We start from the raw sequence: 23,346 nt of genomic DNA on the forward strand, positions 1-23,346 counted from the left end.
ATTCATCATCTTCCTTTATTATGTTACTACTGTAAAGTATGAATAGATAAATAAACCATGATGATTAATATGTAAAGAAGGCTAATCCAGGTCAAGTAAACATCACTCAATACACACATAATGGTATGAATCTGGAAACATGTACTTTCTGTCACACAGTTTCGCAGAGGACGAGTAGGACCTTACCGCAAAAACCTTACGCAAGCTGACCTGTCACAGGTAAGATGTCAGCTTCTGCCCTGCGTCTAACAGTCAGGGTCATCCACAAAAGCTACATTCTTCTTTACTTTCCCACTGTGACACTGATATGCACTAAGTAAAGCAAACAATAGGCTGGCTTTCACTAACAATTACTGTTTCCTGTGGACAGGCCTAAACCATCAGCGAGGAAACTTGCTGGCAAGAGAGTGTCTTCCGTAGAGCTGCCGCAGTCCTCCTCAAACAACGGTAACATGGTTCCATTTTAAAAGCCTACAGCTGTGTAAACAAGGCATCTGGACTGAACACACCTCTATTTCTCGTTCAGAGACAAATCATTTGAACCTTACCTATAACATAAATGTGCTTTCTGTCTCATTTTCAAACCCTTTGCCATATTTGATGCACACCTAACACATAATAATATAATAGAATGGAATTCTAATATTTCTCTAGTGAGAAGATTGCATTACATTGTGCTCTGTTACTGTATAATAATTATCATGTTAGCTTTTGGCTAATGTTATGTTGGGCCAAATATGGTAGCTTGTCACCAAAACACAAGAACAAGAAAACAAAATGTTTATATAATGCACTAATTACCTAAAAAAATGTAAACATTACCATATTAGTATACATCATCTTTACAAACTAACTACAGAGTACCAGTCAAAAGTTTGGACACACCTTCTCATTATTTTTTTTCATAATTTTCTACATTGTAGATTATTATTTAAGACAAGAAAGAGTTTGTCCTCCACAATACCCTGATCTAAACCCAACTGAGATGTGTATTGTTTAGCACCTCCAGGAACTCATTTAAGATGCTGAGAAAACTATTCGAGGTGACTCTCCCTTATGAAGACACTGAGAAAATAAGAGTATGCAAATTTGTCATCAAAGCTAAATGTGGCTACTTAAAAAAATCTAAAAGTATTAAATATATTTTGTTTGTTTCTGTATAAACCTTAATTGTCCTCAATATTAAATTTTACAATGTCATAAAATACACACTGAATGAGAAGAGGTAAGTCCAGACTTTTGACTTGTACTGTACACTCCAAAACTTCAAACTATTGTAGATTAAATGTCCTACATAAGGTTCTGTACAGATAAACATTAAAGAGACACTGTCTGCTGATTGAGATACTAATCAAGGCAACCTTGGTAATACATGATCATGTGTTATGCATCATGTGTTTGTTACACACATAAATGTGTTTTCCTAGCAATAGATTGAGCCCGATCATGAAATAAAATAAATATTCATAATATAATTAACTCTTTTAAAAATACCCATTTAAATCTACAATCAATTATATTAAGACAAAATGCTATAAAACCTTCAAAATACTGCCAGACCAACCAAATAATCAAATGAAAGTCACCACATGCACTCTCTGGATGTCTATGTAATGGACTTGACCATCTGTAATATCCATGCAAAACTAAAATAAAAAGGAAAATTATGCTCCTGCTTATCCACCAAGCATGAGGTGAATCCTCCCTTGTTTTGAATGCCTCCCCATCATAGTCCTGGCATGCCCTTATTTTGCCTCCCCAACATAGCCTTGGCACAGCTTTAGACGGAGGAAGTGGGAGTGACTGCTCCAGACTACAGATGAGTGTATGACCATCTGCACCTGTTGTAGCCATACAGTAGATCCACAATGGGCATGCAGCACGCTGAATCAAAGCTGTTCATGGTTATTAAAAACAGATTGAGTGATTTCAGTTTTAACCATGTATACTGTATTTATCCTAAAGACAATTATCTATAGTTGTAACAAACTCTGCTCTTTAAAAAAAGGTCTTTCTCACACATTTTGGAACTATACTGTGGGGATTTATTTGCATTTAGCCACAAAAACCTCAGTGAGTTTAGATACTAATCTAAATACTAATATTGTATTTGTATAAATATGTGCATAGATACGTTTTATTCTGTAAACATGCCTTTATCTGCTTTTGCAAAAAAAACGCTTTATTTGTTATGGGTCTCAAACACCAACTCATCCTAGCATCAGAGAAGCACTCCCAATAGAATAGGAATCTCTGTAGCAGATAAGCATATTAGCATAATTCTGTGAAACTCCACTCAATACTCAATCTAAGAGGAGTTGTAATCTTGGGGTTGAGGTGACTGGTGATCATCCAGCATCCTAACCATACAAATATCCCTGAGTCCATATTGTATATCTTAACTAATACTAATATGTTTGTTCTTAATAAAATCTCAGTCAACAACCTCATGTGGAACATTGGCTATGTGGGTTACAGCCAGAGACAGACAAACTAGAACTACTTCACTACTGTACTTAAGTTCTAAAATGCTGTATCTGTATCTACTAGAGTATTATTATTTTCTCCTACTTCCACTTTTACTTCGCTGCATACAGCGAAAAAAAGTTCAGAAATCAATATTTAGTGGAATAACCCTGTTTTTTAATCACAATCACTCTTGGCATGTTCTCCTCTACCAGTCTTACACACTGCTTTTGGATAACTTTATGCCACTCCTGGAGCAAAAATTCAAATATTTAAGCTTGGTTTGGTGGCTTCTGATCATCCATCTTCCTCTTGATTATATTTTAGAGGTTTTCAATTTGGTAAAATCAAAGAAACTCATCATTTTTAAGTGGTCTCTTATTTTTTTAGAGCTGTATTTTCAATGAGTTTAATACTTTTACTTTAATACATTTTTTATGTGCTGCATCGACACTTGTTACAATTATGAAAATATAATGAATTCCAAACCAAATTTATCACTGCCAGACAGCAGATGCTCTGCACTGTCACCAGGTTTGATGAATTTGCTCATCATTGATCAAGCTGATCAAGCGATCAAGCTGATCTTACAAGAAGACAGAGAGCATGGTCCATACTTAAGTGTGGATCTTAAAGAACACTTCAACTTCTACTAAAGTCACTTTTTGATACAGCACTTGTACTTGCTTCTCTTGATTTTTACTAATGTGATTACAGCCCTGGTTAAAACAGGACTACCCATACAGCACCACATGAGCAGGTTATCAGTGATGAGTTATGGAGAGTTCTGCTAAGAGGAAATCTCAGTTAAGTCAGTTTTACTAAGAAATATGCCATCAGGTTTCGTACCTGCCCACAAAGTTCTCTAGGACAGAGCTCTTTCCTGCACTCTGGCCACCGACCACAGCTATCTGAGGCAGGTCCAGATTGCAGCTTTGTCCGATGGCGCTGAAAGCATCGTGGAGGCGGTTAACCAGCGGGATGAGCTCCTGCATGCCTTGGTTCCCCATAGCAGAAACAACAGAGGGAGGGGAGAGGGAACAGATAACCGGGGGATTCCGCCAGAGAACAGTAGCTAGTGTCCGACCACCGCTTCCCCCTCTAGCCACACCATTTAGAGCATTACCTGTAAAACTAGAGAGAGAGAAAAGGTATATATAGAATATATAGAAGCTACAGGTGTAGGTAAAAACCCTTATTTTTTGCAGTAACTTATTTACATTCTGAATATTTGAGGGCTTTAAAATCTCCTCAGGACACCTGGGCTGGATGCTGCCTGTTCTTTCTCTACTCCACTTAATAATTCCAGATCAGTAACAGGAATCAACCCAAATTCTGCATGTTCAAAAACAGACGTAAAAAATAGATAAACATAATAAAAACTAAAGGTTTGGAGGACATGAACTGTTTGCTTGGTATTCAGGAAAATATTGATTTTAAAAAAAGTTCAGGAAAGAGACAATTGTATGATTTTATTAATTATATTTTGACAGATTTACTTAAATATGTTTTTATATTATTACAATGACAATTATGCTTTTTATGTGATGCTTGAATAGAAATCCTCAAGATTTAGTGGTGTAATGTCAGGCAGACAATTGACAAAACTATCACTAACAATACACTGTCACTTTACCCACAACTGAGACACTTTATCACTTTTCACGTTATTGATATCCTCGCATAATCATCATGCTTTAAAATTTAAAATTGTTTTTTTTGTGTAATCTGGACCTTGAGAATACAATTTCGTTCCACCTCATGTACCACATGTGATGTGAAATTACAATAAAAAAAATCTCCTTGACAAAAAATCCTGGTCTTTTAGGCAGTTAACGTTAGAAAGCCGATAATACGAGTCAACACAGAAATCACTAACGTTAACTGATAAACGTTACACTGACCGAGGAGGCGTGTCTTGTTTAAAAAGCTAGTTTGATAAACTAAGTTAGTTAACAAGTGCTGAAAAACAAGCATTTTTAAACGAATCTTGTTAGCTTCAATCTTTTGGGTTCAGTTTGATGAAGTAGCTGAAGCTCATTCTGCTTATTAAAAGTAGTTAAAGGTCTATTTAAACTGCTCCCCTGTCTGTTTAGAGAGAGTGAAAGAGGTTGGCTAGCCTACCTTCTCCTTCTCCTCTGGACTGACTGTCTCTGGGTGAGAGCGGTGAACTTCAGCAGAGCCTCGGCTACTTTCTCCTGCCCCCGCTAACTACCATGAGGAGCAGAGAGGAGCCCGGGTCCCGCGCTGAGCTGAACTGTGCTCTGGATCTCCTCCTCAGCTCCTGTTCTGGATCCTCTCGCGCTCCACCACCGCTTCTTCTGACAGCTAACGGCTCGCCGCGGTGGCGCATGCGCACCAGCGACCTCACGCCACTCCTCAGTGGAAAACTCAGCGACCAACTTTATTCCCGCGCACACTCTTAACTCTGAATTGAACTGAGGGAATTTTACCTTTATTACAGTCAGCACACAACCCCGCTACAGCTCAGAGTTTCATTAACGACCTGGGGTAACCAGGAGTGACAGTCTGCAGGCTGTTGCACCGCCAGCCGCTTCATCCGGTAAAAATAACAGCGCTGGATCTCATGGCACGCGGCGTCCCGGGTTACCAGACCGATAAACATAGCTGAAATCTGAGGAACGCCTCTAATCAAACTGTTATTCCCGTTCAAACATTTAGTTTAAAATAAATATACAAAAAAGGCTGATTTATAAGAATAAGAATCATAAGAATAATATATTCTAATAAGATAAATTTACGGACCCCCCAAGGTGACACATGTGAACAAAAAAATAAATAATAATAGTAATAATGAAGAATTATTAAATTATTACATCATCCCCACGCCTTGTTTAGTAATCCCCACATCTTAATTATCTCATTCCCACACCTTTAAAAAAGTTGTCAGACCCTGCATCCATTGAAATGGACATTGTGTTTTCTTCATTCTTGTGTATTCTTGCTCTGATGTATTCTGTTGTCCATCAGAATAGAATTTAATCTGCACACTGAAAGTAAAACGATGCAAAATAAATATTTTTTCCTATCATGTATTTAGTTTTACTGGATAGGGATGATTTGTGACAAAATAATTTAAATAAAAGTTATATAGGATTAAGATAACTTTACAATAAATTTACAAATTTATTTATTTATTCATTATTTTAATAATTTATTTACTTTATCTAGTTTGCATTTTCTTTTATCACTGGAACATAATTCAGGTCTGAAGGGGTTAATTATTATTCCCACGCCTTAAAAAACGTCGTGCACACAACTAGTCTACTCATGCTTTAGCAGAGTTCAGTTACACTGGGATGAATGAATGTTCAACAGATCAACATAGTGATTTATTAGTCTACTCGTGCTTTAGCAGAGCTCATTAAGACTGAGATAAATGACTGATCAGCACAGTGATTTATCACTCTACTTGTGCTTTAGCAGAGCTCATTAACACTGAGATGAATGACTGATCAGCATAGTGATTTATCAGTCTACTCATGCTTTAGCAGAGTTCAGTAACACAGATAAAAAACTGATCAGCAGATCAGCACAGTGCTTTATCAGTCTACTCATGCTTTAGCAGAGTTCAGTAACACTGAGAGGATCACACAACAGACAACAACAGACAGTAATGATAATCCAAATACAAGAACAAAGACAATGTTGATTATAAAAAAAATATATCTGTGGAAGAGCATGCCTACATTCTTTGCCAAAATAAAATGTAAAAAGTAACTGTGCTGTATATGTTGCCTTTACTAAATGTAACCTAGATTGTAAACCTAATTTCAGTATTATAAATAACAATCTCCATACATCCCAACTTTGCTTATATACCAATACTAAAAAAGCAAAAACACTTATGCTTATTATAAACAAGACATTCTTTCAAAATACCATGATACTCTGAACATGTTTATATATTTTGAGAGCAGGATGTTAAACTTTTAATTATAAAAGGAACACATACCAAGTTGTAATCCTTGTTTTTTTTGCAGTTTACTGTATTAATTTCACAATCATTAATCTGATTTCAGTTTAATTGAAAATGATTTTAAATGTGTATCCACTGCGTGCACCCACCATGTTTATATCTAAATCAGATCTGTGTGCTCATACATCATCATTCAACTTATCCTCTTGTCTCGTGCATCACTTGCACAAAAACACGTGGGTAATTGTCACTTTACTAAGCGGGTAATATTTATGCTACCCGTAGGTTTTTTAGCATTGAAGAAATGTCTATTTGAGGGTTGCAAGGGGCATTCTGACTGCTGTTCCGCAGCGCCCCCTGTAGGGTTTTGGCAGCCTGTTGCAGCTCCTGTGGGAAATCAGACGGTTTGTCTCCTCCACTACCAGCCCTGGAACAAAGCAGCACCTCGTTGACTTCGCCCTCAATGGGACGAGAGAACACACTATGGAACACGGCCTGTAAGCGGTCCATCACCGACAGTCTCAGAGACGAGTCACGACACACAAGATTCAACATAAAAATACCTGAAAAGGTAAAAGAGAAACACAGTAAAAGATGGGGAGAGAGAGATGGGGTAGTGATGTTTAGAGCATAATCAGCATAGAAGAGTGACCTTACCTCGAGGGGTTAACAGCTTGCAGACTTTTTCCAGTAGTGATGTTTCTACAAAGGCAGGCGGTGGGCAGCTCATGCCTAGGGTGGGGTCTTTGCTATCAACGTCAAACATGATGATATCATAGGAATGTCCCCCTATAAATAGAGTTCAGACAGAATGGTGGGAATGGCAAGGGGTTGGGAGGGGCCACCTGACAGGCATTGCAGAATGAAACACATGAGATGCATATATCCTGCTCAATATTCATACATTCTATACTTTTGGATATAACTGAAATTAATCTACACCCTGATGATTGATACTCATTAATAAAATATATAAATCTGTAATATAGTTACAGATGTACTGTAGAAAGTTTAGTTAGAGTGACAGATTAAGTAATACATCCAGACTACATGTATAATTAAGGATTCATTTACAGTACCAGTCAAAAGTTTTGACACACCCGTTTTTTCATTACTTTAAAATATTCTGCATTGTAGATTAGTGCTAAAGTCATGCAAACTATGAAGAAAAACATATTGAATTATTTAGTGAATTAAAAAAATTAAACAAAGCAGAATAAGTTTTATGTTGTAGATTCTTCAAAATAGGCATATCTAGGCATTTTTTCAGTCAGCTTTAGCTTTATGCAGTAGAGTCACTTGGAATGGCTTTTAGTAAACAGCTGTGCTGAACTTATCCATATTATGGCAAAAACTACTTAAATAAGTAAAAGAAAAAAAAAATGAAGCTCAGTCATTGCGAACTGTGAAGTGAAAGTATCCTCAAGTCCAGTCGCAAAGACCCTCAAAAACTTTATGATGAAGCTGACTTATAACAGGACCACCCCAAGGAAAGAAAGACCAAAAGTTCATTAGAGTTACCAGCCTCAGAAATCACAAGTTAACAGCCCCTCAGATAAGAGCCACCTAAATGCTTTGTTTAACACTTTTAAGGTTACTACATGATGCCTTATGTGCTCCTTCATAGTCTGGATGACTGGATTAATCAATTACAATGTAGGAAAAAATGTATAAACTAAAATATTGATTGAAATGTGGGTCCAAACATTTGACTGGTACTGTATCTACTCATTTATCAACTGTTCCTTACCCAGGCTTGCAAGAGTACTGATATGCTCCAGGCCATCTCCCAGTATGACCTTCAGTCTGTCATCTGTTTGGAACTCAAACCAGGTCTTTGCCACCTCAAGCACAGCTGGGTCCAACTCTACAACCTCCACTCGCGCACCGGGCACAAAGTCTCGTACAAACTGGGGCAAACCTCCACCGCCCAGACCCACTATTAACACTGATACCAGCGCATCTGTTGAACAGAGGACAAGTTTAAAATAACAAAACTGAAAACACAGAAAATCCACAGTAATGACTGCATATCTTCCTGAACAAGATTCAGTTGCTTTATAACTTCAGTTAAAACAAAAAAGCCCAGCTCTAACTAACATTTTCTGTCAGCCATCGTCCATTGCCTACCTTTATTTTTGATAGCTGCTGTTCCTAGCATGGCAAGGCCTGCAACCATCACCTCATGATGTGTACAACAGAGAAATCCTTTGTCGACAGCATGTTTTTTGCCAGCAGAAGGTGGAGGATCAGTGGAGGGTTTTGTTTTCTTCTTGCTCCTCTTTTTATGAGCAGAGGCTGAAAAAGAAGAAAAAAAATCAGCTAAACATTTAATCAGCTTTTCACATCCATATCATTATCATATTCATAATAAAATGCATACATCCTATTTCCATAGCTGATTACCCTCATTTTCTCACATAGCAAAGCGTGGGTTCATACTAAACCCCCTTGTACATTGGTAATGTCTGACTCACATGGGGTGGTGGATCGGAGGCGGCTTTCAGACTGCACTAGCTGAGTGTTGTTCATGAATACCAATCTGCGGTAGAGATGACCATCCTCTCCGCGAACATCCTCCACAGAGTACTCCCCAGTTAGGTCACTGACCCCTCTGCCTACCACCTCCCTCCAGCCCAGGTCACCCCCTACAGACAAGAACGGCACCTAGACCACAGCAATATGTCGATAAAATAAAGAAGAAAAGAGGAGAAAATAAATAAATAGTAAAAAAAGCATTTTGATAAAGAATTTTCTACACTTGATTTATTTTTAAATACACACATATATATATATATATATATATATATATATATATATATTTTTTTTTTTTTTTTTTCTTTTTCTTGTTTTAATAATTTGTATTTTTATTGCCACACACAATCATACATGTCATTATGGGACATTTCAATCTTTGTGTGTATATGTGCACATACATCATACACAACATACAAACAGTGGTCATACATTTCTGTAAGTACCCATACTAAAAAAAACTTTTTTGTACCCTCCCCCTCAAACAACAGAAAGAGCAAGAAGAACATAAGAAAATAGTGCTCACACGTATATTTTTATATACACATATATACTAGAAAAGGGTATTGGTACTGACTGGTATTGGTATCATGTCCAGTATCAGCATAACTGCTGGATTGGATATTTAGGGGAGAAAAAAAATAATTTGATTCAATCTTATAACAAGCCCAGCCTGAAGCAGCACACATAATGTGTGTGGGGCAGTAAAACGTGCTATGTTCTATGCAAATTTTAAAGCTTAGCAGTTAAATAAAACAAACACTGGGTCAGCAATCAGCTGGCCCTCTAGTTTCCACTAGGAAGGAAGGAACCGTGTACACTTTTTATTTAAGAGCCAGTTACGAGCCCACTCTTTCACCTGCTGATTGGCTGGCATTCCAGGAGGTGCCAGTTCCATCACCATGGGAGACAGTTCAGACTGGACTGCTTGCATGTCTTCATACTCTTGGTCTCGATGCATTGCAACAATGATCAAACGTCGAAATTTAGCACTGGAGGCTAGCTGAGCACGTCCCTCAGCAGAGCCATACAACCAATCTGATTCACGGCCCTGAGGAACTGCAAATATCAAACAGAGTTGCATAAGAGGTGTGATTGGCAACAAGAAAATTATTTTGTTATTACTTCAAAAGACTTTAATAAAAAGGATAAAGTGAGAAATAAAATCTGTCTTTTATTTATTGGCAGCGATATATATATATATATATATATATATATATATATATATATATATATATATATATATATATATATACATATACACACTGCTCAAAAAAATAAAGGGAACACTCAAATAACACAATATAACTCCAAGTAAATCAAACTTCTGTGAAATTAAACTGTCCACTTAGGAAGCAACACTGATTGACAATCAATTTCACCTGCTGTTGTGCAAATGGAATAGACAACAGGTGGAAATTATTGGCAAATAGCAAGACACACTCAATAAAGGAGTGGTTCTGCAGGTGGGGACCACAGACCACTTCTCAGAACCTATGCTGTCTGGCTGATATTTTGGTCAGTTTTGAATGTTGGTGGTGCTTTCACACTCGTGGTAGCATGAGACGGACTCTACAACCCACACAAGTGGCTCAGGTAGTGCAGCTCATCCAGGATGGCACATCAATGCGAGCTGTGGCAAGAAGGTTTGCTGTGTCTGTCAGCGTAGTGTCCAGAGGCTGGAGGCGCTACCAGGGGACAGGCCAGTACACCAGGAGACGTGGAGGAGGCCGTAGGAGGGCAACAACCCAGCAGCAGGACCGCTACCTCCGCCTTTGTGCAATAAGGAACAGGAGGAGCACTGCCAGAGCCCTGCAAAATGACCTCCAGCAGGCCACAAATGTGCATGTGTCTGCACAAACGGTTAGAAACCGACTCCATGAGGATGGTATGAGGGCCCGACGTCCACAGATGGGGGTTGTGCTCACAGCCCAACACCGTGCAGGACGCTTGGCATTTGCCAGAGAACACCAGGATTGGCAAATTCGCCACTGGCGCCTTGTGCTCTTCACAGATGAAAGCAGGTTCACACTGAGCACATGACAGACGTGACAGAGTCTGGAGACGCCGTGGAGAGCGGTCTGCTGCCTGCAACATCCTTCAGCATGACCGGTTTGGCAGTGGGTCAGTAATGGTGTGGGGTGGCATTTCTTTGGAGGGCCGCACAGCCCTCCATGTGCTCACCAGAGGTAGCCTGACTGCCATTAGGTAAAGAGATGAGATCCTCAGACCCCTTGTGAGACCATATGCTGGTGCGGTTGGCCCTGGGTTCCTCCTTATGCAGGACAATGCTAGACCTCATGTGGCTGGAGTGTGTCAGCAGTTCCTGCAAGATGAAGGCATTGAAGCTATGGACTGGCCCGCCCGTTCCCCAGACCTGAATCCGATTGAGCACATCTGGGACATCTCGCTCCATCCACCAACGTCACGTTGCACCACAGACTGTCCAGGAGTTGGCGGATGCTTTAGTCCAGGTCTGGGAGGAGATCCCTCAGGAGACCATCCGCCACCTCATCAGGAGCATGCCCAGGTGTTGTAGGGAGGTCATACAGGCACGTGGAGGCCACACACAATACTGAGCCTCATTTTGACTTGTTTTAAGGACATTACATTAAAGTTGGATCAGCCTGTAGTGTGTTTTTTCACTTTAATTTTGTGTGTGGCTCCAAATCCAGGCCTCCATTGGTTAATAAATTTGATTTCCATTGATGATTTTTGTGTGATTTTGTTGTCAGCACATTCAACTTTGTACAGAACAAAGTATTCAATGAGAATATTTCATTCATTCAGATCTAGGATGTGTTATTTGAGTGTTCCCTTTATTTTTTTGAGCAGTGTATATATATAGCTGTAAAAAGTGCTTGTCCCATGCCGAAATTACTGGATTTATGAATACTTAAAATCAGTGGCGCAAAAAAGCGGGTATACAGCCTATGTGACGCATAGGGGCGCTGCACTAGAGGGGGCAAAGCCCCAAAGTAATGACAGGACGGTGACGAATTTCAAACGCATCCCCCCCCCTGCTTACAATACTGAATGACATAACATCTTAAAGAAAAATTTAATAATGAATGGGATCCTGATGTAACAAATACAATATGTAAAAGGCATTTTGATTAACTTGTATTAAGACTATGAAATTAACTGACTTCAAACAGTGAGAAAACATAAACTGTATCTACTACACACTTACCGATAAAGATTGCAAAGTGGTTTGTTCGGGGCACCTTGGTAGAAGGAGAACTATCTTGAACTGTGAGAGTGTATCGTGGACGACCCGAGGCTGCATGGCACAGTGTGAGAGAAGGTGAGCTAGAAGTGTCTGTGCTTCCTCTCAGCTTCTGAAGCATGAGGGCATAAGCCTGGCGCTCCTTTATTGCACCCAACAGATCAGACACTGCCGACAACCTACAGGGGGCACCATCTTCTCCCTGGCACAGCTCCAGCACTGCAAAGGGAGGGGGCTGGCGAAATTTGGTGCACACAAGAACAAAGACCGGCAGGGCAAATGAAGAGGAATCCGAGTCCTGGCTCTGTTGGCTCAGACAATGGATCCGTATGGCCCAGCCAGCATTACTGAAGTGCTCTACTGCCAACTTTATCACATGCTCCTGTGCTAGAGTCACACACACGTAGCGGCCACCCACAGTCAGAACCCTGGCCACCTCAGCCAGCATCCGACCTGCCAGAGCACCTTCTTCCTCCGAGGCCATGGCATCCAGAGTGCCCTTGTCTAGGGCTGCCTGGTAGCTGCCATTCTCATATCCTGTCTGGGTGGCATCCACCTGTTCGAAGATGAGGTCAGGTCGTCGTTGGACGTTCCGCTGGTTCATGTGAGATACCACTGTCTCACTGATGTCAATGTTGGTTAAATGACGGTAGCCGACATCGTAAAGCTGTTCACTCAGCTCAGAGTTGCCACAACCCACCACCAACACCTTGCACACAAAAAGGGCATACAGGCATTAATTTATATATTATGAAATGTCTTCAGCACTTCAGCACTTTTTTTCAGTTCTTGACAGACAACTGACATTAATTGATTGGCAAGTAACATTAAATAATCAAAGTTTTATTGGTATGGATAAATAACCAAGTTGAAATGAAAAAAGACGAGTAGTTCTCCTATTAAACATTATGAATACCTGAATTATTTAACATTTCAAATACATGAAACATTATGCTGTCATTGTGATGAAATATGCACTTGGTCAGTGCAGTAAAAGTACTGGTCTTATCCCACGGGCCAATAATGTGAAAATAACTACCAGCTATTTGGGGGATATTTTCTAATTTAACATTTAGAGAGAGAGAGAGAGAGAGAGAGAAAGAAAGAACAGAGATAACTAAAATTAATAAAACAGTCTGGTGGGTGTAATCTAAAACATGGCATAAAATCATGTAATACTGTCTCTCTTTGCTGACAAAAAGGACACTCTAAAAGACGGAAGGACAGAGAGAGATAGTCAGAGAGAGATAGACACAGAAAGATATATACAGGTCCTTCTCAAAAATTAGCATATTGTGATAAAGTTCATTCTTTTCCATAATGAAATGATCAAAATTAAACTTTCATATATTTTAGATTTATTGCACACCAACTGAAATATTTCAGGTCTTTTATTGTTTTAATACTGATGATTTTGACATACAGCTACATGAAAACCCAAAAATCCTATCTCACAAAATAAGCATATCATGAAAAGGTTCTCTAAACAAGCTATTAACCTAATCATCTGAATCAACGAATGAACTTTAAACACCTGCAAAAGATTCCTGAGGCTTTTAAAAACTCTCAGACTGGTTCATTACTCAAAACCGCAATCATGGGTAAGACTGCCAACCTCACTGCTGTCCAGAAGGCCATCATTGACACCCTCAAGCAAGAGGGTTAGACACAGAAAGAAATTTCTGAACGAATAGGCTGTTCCCAGAGTGCTGTATCAAGGCACCTCAGTGGGAAGTCTGTGGAAAAGAAAAGTGAGAAAAGACCCTGAGGAAGATTGTGGGGAAGGGCCGATTCCAGACCTTGGGGGACCTGTGGAAGCAGTGTCTGGAGTAGAAACATCCAGAGCCACCGTGCACAGGCGTGTGCAGGAAATGGGCTACAGGTGTCGCATTCCCCAGGTCAAGCCACTTTTGAACCAGAAACAGCGGCAGAAGCGCCTGACCTGGACTACAGAGAAGCAGCACTGGAGTGTTGCTCAATTTTTGCATGTCATTCGGAAATCAAGGTGCCAGAGTCTGGAGGAAGACTGGGGAGAAGGAAATGCCAAAATGCCTAAAGTCCAGTATCAAGTACCCACAGCACGACCTGGCACCTGCTCACAGTGCCAAAACCACTGGTAAATGGTTTACTGACCATGGTATTACTGTGCTCAATTGGCCTGCCAACTCGCCTGACCTAAACCCCATAGAGAATCTGTGGGATAATGTGAAGAGAAAGTTGAGAGACGCAAGACCCAACACTCCGGATGAGCTTAAGGCCGCTACCGAAGCATCCTGACCACGGTAAAGTTAGTTTCATTTTTGATATTCGACTTTTCGGCTCTAATAACTTCTGAACGGAGGATGGTAGCCAGCAGATACTTACATAATCAGGACAGTACGACCACAGAGAGTGACGCACACCCTTCCTTTTACTGTTTGGGTGAAATTTGCGCAACGCCCTTTTAGCGTTAATACCGAAAAACTAAGCGCACTTTTCCTGTCAGAATAAAATGCATGTACTTCTAGACCACCTCTACATCTGTACACACTCATTTATTTACCTCCAAATCACTTCAGTGCATAAAAATGCCTATTAATGTTCCCACATAAGAATAGATGGCTTTAAGAAAAAAAAACACCAATAGCTCCATATCCTTAGGGTTCATACACATCAGAATAACGGGGATGTATACTTTGAGTCATGAGGAAAATTGCACACCCATTAATATTATGCAAAATGCTCTAATTTTTTATTATATTTTATATATTCACAAATTCAATAGCATTTCAGCAACTGTGTATGTCACAGCTAGGTGGCAGCAGACATGCACACCATTTATATTTTGGATACAGTGCCAATTCTAGTGAATATTACATTTTATATATTTAAAAATCAATAGAATTTAAACCGAATTACACAGAACACTAAAAATAAGTGTGTATGATACAGCTAGGTGTCAGGAAACACACACACTCTTTGAAATTTGGATACATTGCCAATTCTACTAATTATTAAATTATATACATTTTAAAATGTAATAGCTTTCAAACCGAATCACACAGAATAATAAAAACAAGTGTGTATGATACAGACGAGGCTGAAGTTGGTTTGATATTCGCAGCTCCAGATTCGTTTGGCTCGATATTCGCAGCCTCGTATTCCCCGGCTGAAGTTGGTTTGATATTCGCAGCTGCCGCTTCACTGAACCACCGTGAACTAAAGGGAGCGTTCACAAACACCCGCTGTTTATATTAAACGCCTCACAGATCAACACTGAAGGAGATAGAATGAAGAAAAGCAGTACAGCTGTTTATTAACAATGTAAATATACAATATATTATTAAATATAATTTTGTATATTGTAAAATATTTATTTTAATTACTGAATTTATAATTATATATTGAAATAAATAATTAAACATATATTTAATAAAATTATATTTTAAAAGCCATTGCGCTCAAAAAATATGAGGCAGATGTTCAAGTGTGATTTTGAAGGACTTTTTCATCTTGGGCCAGAACAAATACACATGATCTGAAGAGTACTAGTCTTCTACTTTAAGAAAAACCTGGAATTAGCCTGGCCCGTGCTGATTTTATACTTTAAAATGAACTGGCAAACTTTGAAAGACTTTTTCATCTTGGGCCAGAACACATACACATCCGATGAAGAGAACTACTCTCCCACTTTGAGGAAAACCTGGAATTAGCCTGGCCCGAGCTGATTTTATACTTTAAAATGAACTGGCAACATAGCATACCAATCCATAATGCACAATTTTTTTTTTTATGTAAAGCTGATGTTCTAGTGTGATTTTGAAGGACTTTTTCATCTTGGGCCAGACCAAATACACATGATCTGAAGAGAACTAGTCTTCTACTTTAAGAAAAACCTGGAATTAGCCTGGCCCAAGCTGATTTTATACTTTAAAATTAACTGGCAACATGGCCTACCGATCCATAATGCACAAAAAAATTGAATGTAAAGCTGATGTTCTAGTGTGATTTTGAAGGACTTTTTAATCTTGGGCCAGACCAAATACACATGATCTGAAGAGTACTAGTCTTCTACTTTAAGAAAAACCTGGAATTAGCCTGGCCCGAGCTGATTTTATACTTTAAAATTAACTGGCAACATAGCATACCGATCCATAATGCACAAATTTCATGTTCTGGCCCAACATGAAAAAGTTCTTCAAAATCACACTTGAACATCTGCCTCATATTTTTTGAGCGCAATGGCTTTTAAAATATAATTGTATTAAATATATATTTTTATTATTTATTATAATATATAATTATAAATTCAGTAGTTAAAATAAATATTTTACAATATACAATTAGCTCCGGACAGGATAATGCCAGGTTTTCTTGAAAGTAGGAGGCTAAATCTCTATTTCAGATATTTTTTACTCAGGAAATGAATGAATTACACTAGAACAGCAAATTCATGTTGTAAGTAAAACTGGAGAAAATAATTGATGAAAGGTTGTGTATATAAAATTATATTTAATAATATATTGTATATTTACATTGTTAATAAACAGATGTGCTGCTTTTCTTCATTCTATCTCCTTCAGTGTTGATCTGTGAGGTGTTTAATATAAACAGCGGGTGTTTGTGAACGCTCCCTTTAGTTCACGGTGGTTTAGTGAAGCGGCAGCTGCGAATATCAAACCAACTTCAGCCGGGGAATACGCGGCTGCGAATATCGAGCCAAACGAATCTGGAGCTGCGAATATCAAACCAACTTCAGCCTCGTATGATACAGCTAGGTGGCAGCAGACACACACACCATTTATATTTTGGATACAGTGCCAATTCTAGTGAATATTACATTTTATATATTTAAAAAATCAATAGAATTTAAACCGAATTACACAGAACAATAAAAACAAGTGTGTATGATACAGTTAGGTGGCAACAAACACACACATGCTTTATATTTATGATACAGTGCCAATTCTACATATTATTAAATTATATATATTTTAAAATTCAAGCTTTTAAACTCAATTACACAGAATAATAAAAACAAGTGTGTATGCTACAGCTAGGTGGCAGCAAACACGCTCACTCTTTATATTTATGATACACTGCCAATTCTACTATTTATTACATTTTATACATTTTAAAATTCAATAGCTTTCAAACCGAATTACACAGAACAATAAAAATAAGTGTGTATGATACAGCTAGGTGGCAACAAACACACACACTCTTTAAAATTTGGATACACTGCCAATTCTACTAATTATTAAATTTTATATATTTTAAAATTCAAAAGCTTTTAAACTCAATTACACAGAACAATAAAAACTAGTGTGTATGATACAGCTAGGTGGCAACAAACACACACACTCTTTAAAATTTGGATACACTGCCAATTCTACTAATTATTAAATTATATACATTTTAAAATTCAAAAGCTTTTAAACTCAATTACACAGAATAAAAAAATATTGGATACAGTGAGCCATAGTATAAACAACATAGTATAAACCATAGTTTTAGCCATAATATAAATAACGCTAAAAATAGCTGTGTATGACACAAGTCGGTGTAAAATAAAGGGTGTTATGCAAATTTGGTTATGTAAAACCAAAACATCAAAAGAAAACTTTTTACTCTCTGTGGTCATTTTGTTGTCATTTGCTAGCTACCATCATCCATTCAAAAGTTCTTACGATGACTTTGAGTCATGGGCAGAAACTGCACACCCTTTAATTTTGGAAATTGACCAATAGCTTACAATGTCCTTGGCAATATTTATTCTAACAGAGAGCATACAGTACATTTAACTGTACATTAATAAAAAAGTTTAAATGTAGTTGTGTTTGTAACAGTTTTATGTAATTATGTAATATTATGTATTATATGTTTGTATAACATTCAGTTAGTTACATGGTATACCTTAATCATTACATTACCTTGTTATTAAATAATCCACCTATTTATTTTTGTCTCAAATATCAAATTAATAATACATGTATTATGACCACAGAGAGTAAAAAGTTTTCTTTTGATGTTTTGGTTTTACATAACCAAATTTGCAAAACACCCTTTATTTTACACCGACTTGTGTCATACACAGCTATTTTTAGCGTTATTTATATTATGGCTAAAACTATGGTTTATACTATGTTGTTTATACTATGGCTCACTGTATCCAATATTTTTTATTCTGTGTAATTGAGTTTAAAAGCTATTGAATTTTAAAATGTATATAATTTAATAATTAGTAGAATTGGCAGTGTATCCAAATTTTAAAGAGTGTGTGTGTTTGTTGCCACCTAGCTGTATCATACACACTAGTTTTTATTGTTCTGTGTGATTTGGTGTAAAAGCTATTGAATTTTAAAATATATAAAATTTAATAATTAGTAGAATTGGCAATGTATCATAAATATAAAGAGTGAGCGTGTTTGCTGCCACCTAGCTGTATCATACACACTTATTTTTATTGTTCTGTGTAATTCGGTTTAAATTCTATTGATTTTTTAAATATATAAAATGTAATATTCACTAGAATTGGCACTGTATCCAAAATATAAATGGTGTGCATGTCTGCTGCCACCTAGCTGTGACATACACAGTTGCTGAAATGCTATTGAATTTGTGAATATATAAAATATAATAAAAAATTTGAGCATTTTGCATAATATTAATGGGTGTGCAATTTTCCTCATGACTCAAAGTATACATCCCCGTTATTCTGATGTGTATGAACCCTAAGGATATGGAGCTATTGGTGTTTTTTTTTCTTAAAGCCATCTATTCTTATGTGGGAACATTAATAGGCATTTTTATGCACTGAAGTGATTTGGAGGTAAATAAATGAGTGTGTACAGATGTAGAGGTGGTCTAGAAGTACATGCATTTTATTCTGACAGGAAAAGTGCGCTTAGTTTTTCGGTATTAACGCTAAAAGGGCGTTGCGCAAATTTCACCCAAACAGTAAAAGGAAGGGTGTGCGTCACTCTCTGTGGTCGTACTGTCCTGATTATGTAAGTATCTGCTGGCTACCATCCTCCGTTCAGAAGTTATTAGAGCCGAAAAGTCGAATATCAAAAATGAAACTAACTTTACCGTGGTAGCATCCTGAGCCTCCAGAACACCTCAGCAGTGCCACAGGCTGATTGTCTCCATGCCACGCCGCATTGAAGCAGTCATTTCTGCAATAGGATTCCCGACCAAGTATTGAGTGCATAACTGAACATAATTATTTGAAGGTTGACTTTTTTGGTATTAAAAACACTTTTGTTTTATTGGTCCGATAAAATATGCTATTTTTTTTGAGATAAGGATTTTTGTTTTTTCTTTACTTTTTTGCCAAAATCATCAGTATTAAAACAATAAAAGGCTTGAACTACTTCAGTTGTGTGTAATGAATCTAAAATATATGAAAGTCTAATGTTTATCAGTACATTACTGAAAATAATGATCTGTATCACAATATGCTAATTTTTTGAGAAGGACCTGTACACAGAGAGAGAGAGACAGCGAGAGACACAGAGAGGCAGACTGTCTACAGTACCTTGTCTTTGGGTTTGATGTATTTGTGCAGAACTCCACACAGTGAGTTGTAGTCTCCATACCACTCAAAAGCCTTTTCTCCGCGTTTTCGGAAGAACCGTTCCCAGTAGTCCGCTGAGCTGAACTCCTCCGCGGTTCTGGGTAACAGACTCATCTTCTTCAGGGTTCTGCTGAATCTCTGATCAGACAGTCAGTTTAGTTAACTAACGTGGGTCTCAGATATCCCTGCTAGTAGTTATATGTGCTGTGTCTGTAAATCTCACTACATTACCGAACAGCTTCAGTTACCGAGCGATCAGGAGCTCAAGTTACGGACCGTGTCGTTGTATTAGTTATAACTTTAATAATATAAACGTAAATGTTATTATTATATTATTTTATCAGCTGCTCGAGCTGCAGCGCTCTGTCCCCCACATGTTCAGTGTATCCACTCGGACTAGTCTCAGTGACGGACACACAGCGAGCTGCAGAGCGAGCAGTGATTGGACAGTCTGAGAGGACTACCCGCCTCATCTCTCCGCTGATTGGAGGAAAGTTTGAGCGGATGAACGCGATTGGTTGGCGGTGTGTCGCTCGGCGGGCTGCTGTACCGGTCCGGCGGGGTGACGGGACGTGGAGGAAAGCATGGCAGTGCCGGCCGGGAGATCCGTGGTGTTTGTGACTGGAAACGCCAAGAAACTCGAGGAGGTGAGAGCGCGAGTTTAAAGAGCTGTCCCCAGAGGTCCTCCTTCAACCAGGGCACTGTGAGAACAGCGCGAGCTGCTGCTGCTGGTCTCTAGTGTTTGTTAGTGATGTGTGTGGTCGCTCCACCCCGCTCACTACAGTAGACCCGGGCTGATACTGTTTATTATACACTAACGCCGAGCGGTATCACCAAACATGTATATCACGGTTTTTTTTTTTTCAAGATTCTGACGGTTTTACGGTATATCGCGGTATTTTTATTATTATTATTATTTTGCAAAACTGCGCTTTTATATAGATTTGTGGATTATTCTACTGTAAGTAATACATATGAAATGCTTTAAATGAAGTCCTTGATTAGCATAGGATTAATTCTGTCTCTAAAAATGACACTATATATGAAGGAATCGGTCTGCACTTACAGATAACAGATGCAGAATGTAAACAATTCCACTTAAAAAGAAATACGCCATCAACTTTAACACTGCTTCCTTTACAAAACTAAATATTTAAAATAGTCAATTTAAACAATGTAAACTGACCTATAGCTTAAAATACTTAAAAAGTATACAAAGAGATATTTCTAAAGTAAAACACGTGTTTAATATCAATTTACAATATGTTATTCTTTAGAGGCATTACTGTATCAAAATGGTTGTTTATCACTCACAGGTTATTTGCTTCTCCCGTTAACAAATAAAATATTTCAAACTTCACTGTGTATTAATATTATCTTTCAAGCTACAGTATTCAAGTATTCAAAAGGGCCATACTGCTCCTACCGGTATGGCAGTATATGAACAATGCAAATCGGCCAGGAAATTAAAATCCACTGGCGTGTGGGTGGACAGTTAACTGGACAGTTATACTTAACTATTGTTGTCATTATCAGGTAATGATAACAGTAAGACTTCGTTTACTTTAGGACAACCATATTAGTTAACACAGGATTTCCCAGTGCCAGCCCTGAGGCCACACACTATACCATATCAAAATCATATTTTGCATTTTCCTCTGTTTAGCATTACCTATCTGGACAGACTTGAATAGGATAGCCAAATCTGTCACACTGTTACCTACTATAAGTGCTGGATAAAAACACTTGGTATTGGTCTGTCAATATAACACTATGCTGTTACAGACAATGTCAATGTCAATGTATACAAACATGTTTCCTTTACCAGGTACTTTTTTCTGTCTGACAGGTTATCCAGATCCTTGGGGACAAATTTCCCTACAAACTTATTTCTAAGAAGATTGATTGTGAGTGTGTATTCTCCTGCACTTATTATTTTAAAATTCATCTTCCGTCATTTTGTGTTTTGTCTAATTACATTCACATTTTCCAGTACCTGAATACCAAGGGGAACCAGATGAAATCTCAATACAGAAGTGTCAGGAGGCAGCAAGACAGGTTTGATATTTACACCACATTTCTAAATGCTCTCTGCATTGGAAAGCGTGTAGAACTTTTGTATGTACTCTGTAAAGGTAGATGGGCCGGTGATCGTGGAGGACACCTGCCTGTGTTTCAGGGCACTGGGAGGGCTACCAGGGCCATACATGTAAGCAAAAAAACATGTTGCATTTTTACATTTATTAAACTGCAGTGACTTGCCAAAATTAACATATTTGTTTGTGTTTTCTTAGTAAATGGTTTTTGGATAAACTGAAGCCTGAAGGTAAGAACTTTTATCTATGTTAATAACTAATGATTAAACAATTAAAGTTTTTAAGTATCTGTACATTTATTTGTTTGGGTGTGTTTTTTATTATTTTGTCAGGCTTGTATAAGCTCCTGGCAGGTTTTGAGGACAAATCTGCTTGGGCTCTATGCACATTTGCTTTTTGTGCTGGCAAAAAAGAACCTGTTCAGCTCTTTAGAGGAATCACTGAGGTTAGCATTGTTCTACATTTTGCAACTTGTGGGGACACTGTTATAATAATATAATATAAAAATGCACAAGACCAGTGTGTTCTCTGTTTAAGTACATTCATTGTATATACTTGCAGTACTGATACAGCGCATGAAATATGTAGTTTACAGATGTGTAATTGTAAGCACCAGCTCTGTTGTAGGTATATGAATGTTTAACATGTATAGATGCCAACTTGATCCCTTTCTGCTGTTTAGGGCCACATTGTAGAGCCCAGGGGACCAAGGGACTTTGGGTGGGATCCCTGTTTCCAACCAGAGGGATATGATAAAACGTAAGTGAACCAATTTTTGTGTTTCACCACTAGATGGCAGCACTAACTAAGTGATCCTTTATTGATTCTTTTATGAGACATTTCTGCTGTGTAGAGTATTTCTAATAGTAATTCTACTGAAAGTTACAATATTAATTACTAATGACCCAGCTTGTCCTTCCTTGTCACTTATATGTCACCCTTTTACCTAATTAATGTATTTCATGTACATGAATTTTGACACTGGTTGAAGTGTTTGTAGGATATTATTTTTAATTCTTCCATTGCTTGGTCTGTGCAGATATGCTGAGCTCCCAAAGGAAGTGAAGAACAAAATCTCCCACCGATACCGTGCGCTGGCAGCCATGTCTGAACACTTCTCCAGCCTGAACGGTGAACCAGCAGACAAACGGCCCAAACAGGATGACTGAAAGTCTGTTAGTCATTAATCTGTCTATTTAATGTTTCAGCATTTTGTCAGCTGGATGCACTACGATAGTTAATAAATATGCTGTTTGTAAACGGTTTCAACACTTAATCCATCCAATGACTTTTATAATAAAACATATTGTGTAACATATTAGCACTTTGTTGAAATGGTTCTCATTGTACCCAATCTAAGATTGTGGTTTATAACCCCACTGTTGTCTATAAAACTGGAACAAAGAACATTAAATTAAAAATTTTAAATAATTAATGCCAGACCTCTTAAAGCCTGAAATTCACACAAATTCCTGTTCTATTCTATAGACAGCAGTGTGCCACAACACTGAATGTGAGGGCG

The 23,346-nt window shown here is 38.0% G+C and overlaps 3 protein-coding genes across 6 annotated transcripts in view; 1 reads left to right on the forward strand and 2 right to left on the reverse strand.

Annotated features, from left to right (window-relative positions):
- dnm3a (dynamin 3a) overlaps positions 1 to 5,002 on the reverse strand; it is a 69,449-nt gene extending 64,447 nt beyond the window's left edge. For 2 of the 4 annotated variants that reach the window (XM_049481545.1, XM_049481548.1), the window contains exons 1-2: positions 4,591 to 5,002; positions 3,316 to 3,600 (exon numbers count right to left, since the gene is read on the reverse strand). In XM_049481545.1, coding sequence (XP_049337502.1) covers positions 3,316 to 3,476 — 161 coding nt within the window. In that variant the 5' untranslated portion in view covers positions 3,477 to 3,600; positions 4,591 to 5,002. The remainder of the gene's footprint in view (positions 1 to 3,315; positions 3,601 to 4,590) is intronic. The other 2 variants (XM_049481541.1, XM_049481549.1) reach the window with 2 other exon arrangements.
- Positions 5,003 to 5,797: 795 nt separating this feature from the next.
- On the reverse strand, positions 5,798 to 20,174 carry mettl13 (methyltransferase 13, eEF1A lysine and N-terminal methyltransferase). The gene is made up of 9 exons (XM_007239519.4): positions 19,960 to 20,174; positions 19,690 to 19,866; positions 12,135 to 12,879; positions 9,801 to 10,000; positions 8,884 to 9,073; positions 8,537 to 8,704; positions 8,157 to 8,369; positions 7,064 to 7,195; positions 5,798 to 6,969 (listed from the first exon to the last, which is right to left on the reverse strand). The coding sequence occupies exons 2-9, from the start codon at positions 19,840 to 19,842 to the stop codon at positions 6,677 to 6,679; spliced, it is 2,094 nt and encodes a 697-aa protein (XP_007239581.2). The 5' UTR covers positions 19,843 to 19,866; positions 19,960 to 20,174; the 3' UTR covers positions 5,798 to 6,676.
- A 78-nt stretch (positions 20,175 to 20,252) lies between these two features.
- On the forward strand, positions 20,253 to 23,145 carry itpa (inosine triphosphatase (nucleoside triphosphate pyrophosphatase)). Its single transcript, XM_007239520.4, has 8 exons — positions 20,253 to 20,375; positions 21,578 to 21,635; positions 21,722 to 21,786; positions 21,864 to 21,937; positions 22,023 to 22,054; positions 22,157 to 22,269; positions 22,507 to 22,583; positions 22,864 to 23,145. The coding sequence occupies exons 1-8, from the start codon at positions 20,313 to 20,315 to the stop codon at positions 22,991 to 22,993; spliced, it is 612 nt and encodes a 203-aa protein (XP_007239582.1). The 5' UTR covers positions 20,253 to 20,312; the 3' UTR covers positions 22,994 to 23,145.
- The last annotated feature ends 201 nt before the right edge of the window (positions 23,146 to 23,346 follow it).

The sequence above is a fragment of the Astyanax mexicanus genome, chromosome 1 (assembly GCF_023375975.1).
Source record: "Astyanax mexicanus isolate ESR-SI-001 chromosome 1, AstMex3_surface, whole genome shotgun sequence".
NCBI lineage: Eukaryota > Metazoa > Chordata > Actinopteri > Characiformes > Acestrorhamphidae > Astyanax > Astyanax mexicanus.